We start from the raw sequence: 10074 nt of genomic DNA on the forward strand, positions 1-10074 counted from the left end.
GGGATCAAATTATTCTGTCAAATCTAGTACAAAGTACAGGATATATTAAAGTGCCGCCGCTTCTGTGGTTTGGTACATTAATAGTGTAGAAAATGATGGCGTCGTACTCACTCATAACACGGCTACATGGGAAACGATCCCTTTTGAATATGTATTAAATGGGTTTCATATGTGTGTTCCTTCGTTCAAGTAATCTACATTGAGACAGAACTCCCACATGCGCACACTCACACATTATGTGAGGTGTTTTTGTGTCCTTCAGAAACGTAAAAGGCTCTCACTCTTAAAACATACCACTCTCTAGTTTCTGTGCACTTGGAAAACGTGAGTGTTATTGTAGCTGGTTCAATTCTCAGAAGAAGAAAAAAAATGGATCATTCCCAAATGAAAACTATAAAATTGTATGGAGGTGCTTGAAAGCAAACCAGCTTCCAACTGACAACTCCACTGGCTTGAGGCCGTATGAGTGCACTTGAGGCTTAGCATCGCTAGCTACCCTCTGTTATCATATCAGCCATCGTCCTTAGGTCTTAGATTATGGATTTCATGGATGGTGCTGTGATGTTACAGCAATGGTGTCGACCCAGATTGTTGATTGATATGACAATAGGTTATTTCAGATGCATTCTGTTGATGCTGTCGCTGTTTATGATTTTGAATCCCGAATCCAGTTCTGTGACAAAGCCTTTGAATATTCATAACCTCTTTAGTCCTACGGTGTAAATCATGGGAACCATCCATTGCAATATAGCGCAGCATAGCAAACACGGGACAAGACGGGACAAGACGGGAATTATGTCTGCTGACAATTATGTCAGCAGACATAATTCACTGAAGCTATGCCAGTGGGTCGCTTTTCAATAAAAAAAGAAAATGAGCACATATGTAAACCCTTGTAATTTCCCCTCTTTCTTTATTTTGCTGAAACATAAGGAAATATGTCCCTGCACCCACAAACCTGACAATTGGGCCATTTTTAGATTTGCCGTTTGGATAATTGCAGATTAGAGCGTCTTTGTAAAAATGACATTGAGCTGTCACCCATCACGCCATTAGCGGAGTTGGAGTTCTGGAGACTGGAAACAGGAAATACTATCCTCTCTCCAGCCAGATGTTAAGGTATCTGCTTTGTAGATACCAATGGCATCAGAGCAAAGAGGGGAGCTTTGGGAACTGGTTTGCATCAACAAGGGGCCCCTAATGGGCTCTCATGCTAGCCAGGTCATTCTACCAAACTGCGAGACTAAAAGAGAGAGCCTGCTTGAGCAGTGAGGACTCAGGAAGTCAAAGGAACCCATTATGAGTTGGTGTTGCTGGTGCTAATGCTATGTATACCGCTACGGGTTATGCTACTGTTGCTGCTACCAATGCTACTGCTACTGCTAGTGCTAACTACTACTGCTCCTATACTGCCACTGCTACTACTGCTGCTATTGCTACTGTACTTTGTTACCATTACTACAACTGGTAATGCTACTGATACTGCTACTACTACTTCTACTGCTATTGCTACTAGTTGTATTATGATACTGGTACTATACTTCTGCTACAGCTGCTGGAAATATGATACTACTATTGCTGCTGATACTAGACTTCTTCTAATACTGGTACCATGACACTACTCCTACTGCTACTGCTGCTGCTGGTACTATACTATTACTACTGTCACTATACTACTACTACTACTCATACTGATACCATGATACTACTTTACTACTATTCCAACTACAACTGATTTTCTTTTTTCAAAGTGAAAGTGAACTTTATTGTCAGACCGACCATGCAACAAGTTACATAGAGGACCGGAATTTTGTTTGTGGTAAAATACATTTACCACAAAATATATAACATAATAACATAATAGTGCAAAAAGACAACAACAAACATATAACATATAAAATAATAACATAATAGTGCAATAAGACAACAATACACACAACATATATATAGACAGACATACATTATACAGAGTAGAATATTCACAGTGTAATGAGTAGTTATTGTGGTTCAAATAAAGGTGCAATATAGTAAAGTGCAAAAGTGCCGATTATCAGCATGGAGATAGTTACTTATCTAGATAGTACCTATCTATGGAGATAGATACAATGTTACTTATACTACTATACTACTACTTTGACTGCTAGGTACACTACTGCTAGTACTGCTATACTGGTACTATGATAATACTATTGCAACTGGTAGTATACTACTAATACTACTGCTACTAGGACTATGATACTACCGCCCTACTGCTACAGGTACTGCAGCAGTCTCCTTGTCATATTAACACAGCTCCAGGACTTTGGGCGGGGGGGTATTAGAGACATGGGGTGCAGCCACATGACACCAGGACTGCAATTATAATGAGGTGTGTTTTGTGTGTGTGTGTGTGTGTGTGTGTGTGTGTGTGTGTGTGTGTGTGTGTGTGTGTGTGTGTGTGTGTGTGTGTGTGTGTGTGTGTGTGTGTGTGTGTGTGTGTGTGTGTGTGTGTGCGTGCGTGCGTGCGCCTGTTTGTGTCTTCATAAATTAGCAGGCCAATTTAGTAGGGTGCTATACATATGGGGATCGATGCAGACTTCAAATTATAAACACACATATAAACACATATACATCAACAAGTGAAAAGGGACCAAAAAGCTGAAATGAGTTAGATTTGTCGGTGTTTCACAGCTGATGATGTGACTGATCACAGCAGAACCTGTGATGTATTTTACAAGGTGTGAAGCATGTTGCCCGCTTCCCATTATTATTGTTATTGTAATTCTAAAGTATGATTACTCAAGTCTCGTCACCATGGTGACACTTGAAGAGGCGTTCCTGTCCTTGCCAAACACAGACCCCTCTCCTTTGTTTCCGTGGCAACAATAACAAATCCACACAGCCCCCCCCCCCCCCCTATCCCACAACCACACATCTGAAATAGGATTTCTTTCACCATTTGTTTCTTTCTCCCCCCCCCCCCCCCCCCCTCTGTGCCTTGGCGTCCATCGGTGAAGGTGAACCTTGACCTGTCGTCCCTTTTGGACAGCGAAGACAAGAAGTCCAAGAACAAACGCGGCGTGCTGCCCAAACACGCCACCAACATCATGCGCTCCTGGCTCTTTCAGCATCTCATGGTGAGGCCGTGTGTGTGCGTGTGTGTGTGTGTGTGTGTAGTGTGTAGTAGTGTGTGGGAGTAGAATCACTAGGTCAACGAATATTTAAAAGTTTATCAGTAAAAGTTTCACAGAGCAGCGATGCTGCCGATTGCGATACAATTACTTTTAAAGAGTCACCAAGCAGGAAATTAATTCTGCGTGTTTTGCGCCATCTAGTGGTCAAAACGGTCCATCACCGTAAACTGTTTATGAATATTATGGTTTGGTCGATTGGTTTGTGTAAGTTTGTGCATCACGCCTTGTGTTTTCAAAATTTACCCAAAATAATAAATACATTTCAGCGTGGACTTATTGCTGTGTGCTCTGTGTGTATATGTTAATATCGATTGCAACAGATCAAAATCAGCTCAGCGTGTTGTTTCTAAACAAAACTGAAAATAGAAAATATGTAAATGTGACCTATTTTAGAAGCCGAGAGCTAACAGTGTTGTGTGTTACTGTTTCCGATAGCATCCTTACCCAACAGAAGACGAGAAGCGACAGATCGCAGGACAGACAAACCTAACCCTATTACAAGTGAACAATTGGTAAGGTTATGTGTTTCCGCTCAAAGGATGTAAACACTACCATTGTATTGAGAAAGAAAACTGTTAATGTTAACATGTTAATTCGGAAAGTGAACACCATGGATGTATTGAAAGCATTGTGGCGCCATCTTCTGGTATTATGACTTAAGTACAACCATTTGTGGTTGAGGTTATTTTGTGATCATTTATTCAGCTTGCACCATCAGATAATTATGATTCTGGTGCTCGCTCTCTCTCTCTCTCTCTCTCTCTCTCTCTCTCTCTCTCTCTCTCTCTCTCTCTCTCCCCACCCTGCAGGTTCATCAACGCTCGCAGGCGTATCCTGCAGCCCATGCTGGATGCCAGTAACCCGGACCCTGTCCCCAAGGCCAAGAAGATGAAGTCCCAGCACCGGCCCACTCAGCGCTTCTGGCCCGACTCCATCGTGGCGGGGGTCCTGCAGACGTACCGCTCCCAGGCCGGCGCCCACGGCAACAGTACGGCATACACACACACACACACACACACACACACACACCTTATGCACACACACACACACACACACACACACACACACACACACACACACACACACACACACACACACACACACACACACACACATCTGATACTCATGCTGCACACAAACCTCACATGTTCTTTTGCTTCCAGGGAAAAGTATTCTTTGATACTTTGTAAACACATTTATACACAATAAAAACTTTGGATGATTTATTAGTCAGAATATTTTCAAAGAGCAATTTTCTGCAAAAGACTTTTAACAGCCGAAGACTAATACATACATTATTTAAATGACATTTAAATTAAAACTACAAAGAAAATTAGATGGCAGAGTCATTTTAATCTCATCTCAAATATTTACTGGTTTCAATTAAAAAATCAAACACTGATTTCCACTGGTGGTCCCAATTTGAATCTTATTCAGAATATATTTAGCATATATATTTAGCATATATATATATATATATATTTAGCCCTATATATATAAGCAATCTGCAAGCTATGCTTTGTCTAAGCCTATTCAGGAGGGGTTCACAACAACAAACTACAAAGAAAGAAAACTATATTAGAGTGCATGCATGTGTTACAAATCAATTCAGTTTCTCTTTGAAGGCAGTGAACAGGCAGTTGTTTTGCAATGCCCAATTATATTTTTTTCTGTCCTCCACCTTACCTGCTGTATTTTTCTTGTACATCGGCTCTCCACTGTGACCATAACAAGATAAGGTGAACTTTATTAATCCCAGAAGGGGAATGCAGGTGTCACAGCAGCAAAGTACAGGACAGTAATAGGAATAAAGAAATAACAGAACCCAAATTTAATAAAAAACACTCACTCTATTCCAACCCCACCTCACCTAACTCAACCCCACCTATCCCAAACCTCACTCACCATCACCTAACCCTCACCCACCTCACCCCACCTCACCCACCGTCACCCAAAACAACCCCTCCTCAACCTAACTCAACCCCACCCACCCCAAACCTCGCCCACCATCACCCAACCCTCACCCACCGTCACCCAAAACAACCCCTCCTCAACCTAACTCAACCCCACCCACCCCAAACCTCGCCCACCATCACCCACTATCACCCAACCCAACCCAACCCAACCTAACCCCGCCTCACCCACCTTCACCCACCCCCAACCCAGACCCCCTGGGCATGGACGGCCTGCAGCCCCTGGCCTCGGAGTCGGCCACCCTGGCCATGCAGCAGGCCCTGCTGGCGGCCGACGACTCCATGGACGGCACTGAGGAGGAGGAGGAGGAGGAGGAAGAGGAGGAGGAGGAGGAGGAGGAAGAGGAGGAGGAGGAGGAAGAGATGGAGGAAGAGGAGGAGGACGGGCGGGAAGGACACGACCGAGGGAGGAATATGAGCGCCGGTGGGGGAGGGGCGAGGACAGAGCGCAGCAACATGGAGGACTTGGAGTAGGGGAGTCACGCAGAGGGAGGAGCACCAGTTCTCCCGCCCCGACCAGTACTTTCACATAGGTTTGATTGTTGTTATTTCACTTTTCAAGAACGTAAGCAATGAATACATTTCATATTGCGCTGGTTTTTGGTCGATCGTAGCTCGTTTCTCTCCGAGACGTTTTTGAGATACGATTGTTTACTTCAGGATCCTTGAAAATCATGAAAATCGTTCATTGATCAGTTTGACCAAGCTCTTTTTTTTTTTTTTTTGTCTTGTTTTCTTGAAGGTTAAATAAAATTATTCAAAACTGGGATACAACTTTAGGATTGGAAATGCTAGCTTGTTGAGGAACAGAAAGGCTTGAACTCTGACTTCTACTCACAGAGACGCTGTCTGGCTCAGCGGCAGCCAAGCGACGGGGTCAACCATGAGCCCACTTGTTAATGTCCAGCCAGTGACCCGTTGGAAAACACCCTGAAGAAGGCTGTTTTCTACCAATCGATGTAACGGCTCACAGAGACTAAAGAGAAGAACCTTATCAGACAGCCAACATCACAACCGTCAACAAAAAGAGCCACACAATATTCATTTGATATTGAATATTGTCGTAATCATCAATACGGTAGAATCCGTAGATACCCGTAGATAGTGTTTTTCATTTTTATTTGCGTATCAATTGATCGCTCCATACGTAGCAACATGTCTATGAGGCCGTGTCTATGAGGCCTTCAAAATCAATTCTCATGATTGATCACCTTTTCTATTGATGGGTAATCGAGATTCTTTATCGATATAATTGCCATTTCTGTACGTAAGAGAGCTCACGAAGAACGTTGAGGACATTAGCTGAATTACTTGGCTTGTTGAATTTAATTTGAACCGATCGCAAAATAATGAAGTACTATGATTCAAAAGTAAAAAAAATAATAATAATCTAAAAGCTAAAGTTTTAGTTTATGAGTGGGAAGAAACTCCAACAATGGACCTTGGTGGCCAGTCACATTTTTCACTCACAAAACAATACGCCCACACACACACACACACACACACACACACACACACACACACACACACACACACTATGTACTACATCTATGGAGCTCACTGTATACACTGACTATTGACTTTTGGCTCCCAATCACATCTTTTAAAACGACCCCAATGTTCCTCAGGGTTGAACAAACGAATGATGGTTCTTCTCATAATTTCTCTGTTTTAGTTTGGTTGAGAACTTAAACCCCAAGATGTCAAGCAAACTTTTTGAAAATATCGATTTTCTTTCAATTTTCTGAACAAAACAACAACAACAATGTAAATCAGTGTAAACTGAGTGCACAATGTATTTATAATGGACTGTGTTTACTGGCTTCACATATTTATAACTTCTTTTAGTTTTTTCTTGATCTCAGCTGTTGGCTCATGAGACAATGGTTGGTAGAAGAATGTTAATATAACATTTTCTTCTGGGAATGATTTCTATATCAGGGGAGTGTCTGTTTTAGTCTATTTCACAGCAACAAACTTAACTTCAGCCATCGCCTGCAAATATTAATATGATTCTTCAACCGAGATTACCACACAAAAAAATAGCTTGTGCTTTTTTTGTGCTTTTCAAATGTTTGGATGTTTTTACAAAGAAACACAGAAACACATCCAGTCCTTCCAAACGTATCTTGTTACTATGACTACAAAGCTTTCATCGAAAGCTAAGGTCACACAATCAGAGTGGCGAACAAAACGTTGGGATAACCGACAGAACCGGCATCACATGACTTTTTGCGGGAAAAAAGAAGCAATGAGATTTTGCGGTCTTATATCTCTTATGAACTTATATCTCCTGTGTGAAGGACTCTGAGGAAAAAAAAAGAAGACAAACTGTGAAACCGTTTCAGTTTCGTACCTTAAGGAAGACGAAGAAAATGGAGTCACTTGTTTATAATGTGAAGATTGCCTAAAAATAACGAAAATCATGATATTGAATGTTCTGATTGTTAAATGTGAAGTTTGTCCCATCGATATTCTTCGTTTGTTTATTTTTGTTTTTTTAAATGGAGCTTCCAGAGCAAGTGACATTAGGGAATATTTTTATTTTGTTTATACGCTTTGTTGTCATAATCTATTGTGTCTCAATAGACCAATTGTAATAATTAAAACATGTAAAGAAACTGGTTTTGACTTTGTGTCATCCACACACTGCATTTCTTTATTGCAACGGATTTAAACCAAGTGATTTTCTCCCTGAAAGCAAATCATGAATAGGTTTCATAATCATTATAATTAAACGTCTAAAACCTGTATTATTTTTAATTAGTGTATATTCCGATTTTTTTAATGAGTAAATACAGGTTGATTATTTAATATTTTTATCTACCAGTGGCTTTAATTGTCTCGGTGGGATTATTGTCTGTATAAATTCAGTATGTGTAACTAAGAAAGTTGTCACTAAGTATAGGTTCAATCCCCATAAATTCTAACTCCCTCTTTCTCTAACTTTATCAAGTTCTCAACTTTGCCAGCATGCATATTTACGAAACCAATATATGGATATAAATAATCCTTAGTTTCAAATTCTAAACTCGGTCTGATTGGTTGAATCGGAATCTATCGTCATTGCCCCAGCTTGGCTAAGTTATCACTCTCCTAGCCTTGATGAAGTTAGTTGAGAGTAAACTTTATAGAGACATGGACTTAAAAGTGATGTAGGTAAGAGCTATTTGAGTGAAATCTGTAAAACATGTTATTGTCATCCTTCAGCTATTAGTGAGTGAAATGCTCTGTTCTGGTTGACTGCGTGCCTGCCTCTCTATGAGACGATTTCGATTTCAGACAGCTCCTGGCTCATTTCGGACCAATCAGGGCATATCTTTCCTGATTGGTTCGGAGAATCAATTTTGCCTGTCAATCACCTACGCTCACACAGCGTAATCATCTCAATGGTAGAGGAATGTAGGGAGGGAAGAAGATTTTTTTATTTATTTTGTTTATTTTCAAAATGTTGAGCTCTTTTGAGCTTTCTCTCTCTACACAACCCCAACATCGTACCTACAGCAGCTTTCACCGTTTACCCGCCAGCTACAATCATCAAACATAAACTGCAGATTCAGTAATTATTGTAGCAGTAATTAACGGTGAAGTTTTTTGAGTGAGGGGGTTGGGGCATTGAACCAGGAACCCTCTGATTTGAAAACGTTGCTTTTTCCGCTGTAACATAAACAAAGTCACCCACCCAGAAAACAAGAAGGCATAAGTGATCATAACATATTGTCCAAGGCTGTCATTCCATTAGTTGTTGGTTAAGCTGCTTTCAGCCAGCTGGTGGAGTGTCTTCTTCAGCTCTGAGCAGTTGGGGAAACACATTTTATTGCAAGTTGCCTCGTGTATTTGCAATGGAAAAATAACATTCGCTAGCTAAATGTTTTGATATATTGAGAAGGCCAATAGCTCTAATGAGAGTCGCTGAGCCTTAAAGAATAGGCATTCAATCTTGTATGGCCTCTGGCCACACAGGATATAACGTATTTAACAATATTATTTCAGCCAATCTTAATAACAGGATAACACTGTAACCTTACAAACACTACTAGAATCTGTCCCTCAAATGGCGAGAGGCGCAAAAGACTCCTCTAATCCAACGTGAGTTTCAGATATTCACCTTTATTATCGTTGACTGGATGTTGACACTTGTACACGGTCGAAACGGGCACAAACACCAACGCCTACTCTGCCTTTCCACTCTGACTGAGGAACGCGGGTTTACAGTGGCACAACTCTGCCACTCAAGCTCAGGTCGAAAATAGCTTTGGAATAACAGAGGCAGCAAAAGCCACCGGGGGTGATGAAGTTGTTTGAAGTGGGTCACAGCAGCCACAGTGGGTTTGTGCGAGATGTGCTGATAGACTTTTTTTTTTACTGCTGCTTGAAGTACTGGTAAAGAGTCGATGGGTTTGACACAAAACACAAGCCACTTTTTAACATGTTCATATGGGCTGTGTTTTACCCCGTCTTTGTATCAAGTAAATAGTACGGTGTGCAGTCAGTGTGACTAGAGATATCTGTCTAACTTGGGACCCCTGGAATTTTCTTTCTGGAAGTTCTGGTGGTCTCCATGCTGCTGGCGCTACCATGTGGGCCATCCTACATGGCCCCAGATGTCGGTCCCTCTAATTAGACCGACTGGTCTAAGGCCGGTCCAGCCCAGACCCAACCCTCTCATTTACCACCGTCCTCCCGTGGATACTTAAAGCGCTGGCCAACGCCTGGCGGGGCCTTAAGAGGAACGCACTGGGACAAGAGAAGCGAAGGTCCACGTAGGTTTCTACTGAGCCGCCACGAGATAATCTGGTAAGAGGCTTTTTATGTTATTTTGTTTCATGTTGGTGAATGTGTGTTGATCTTCTAATGAACCGAATTACAGGGAGTGAATGCTCGTGTTGTATCATGTATTCATTTATCATTTATTTGATCAATTGCAA

General features: G+C 41.5%; 1 protein-coding gene across 1 annotated transcript in view; it reads left to right on the forward strand.

Moving 5' to 3' along the window:
• LOC311354452 (homeobox protein PKNOX2-like) overlaps positions 1 to 6512 on the forward strand; it is a gene marked incomplete at its 5' end in the record, with an annotated part of 10079 nt that extends 3567 nt beyond the window's left edge. The window contains 4 exons of the mRNA XM_084474254.1: positions 2997 to 3116; positions 3609 to 3685; positions 3983 to 4161; positions 5340 to 6512. Of these exons, the coding sequence (XP_084330380.1) occupies positions 2997 to 3116; positions 3609 to 3685; positions 3983 to 4161; positions 5340 to 5620 (657 nt within the window). The 3' untranslated portion in view covers positions 5621 to 6512. The remainder of the gene's footprint in view (positions 1 to 2996; positions 3117 to 3608; positions 3686 to 3982; positions 4162 to 5339) is intronic.
• Positions 6513 to 10074: the final 3562 nt, after the last annotated feature.

This window comes from Micromesistius poutassou (assembly GCF_964030765.1).
Source record: "Micromesistius poutassou genome assembly, chromosome: 10".
NCBI classification, from domain to species: Eukaryota; Metazoa; Chordata; class Actinopteri; order Gadiformes; family Gadidae; genus Micromesistius; species Micromesistius poutassou.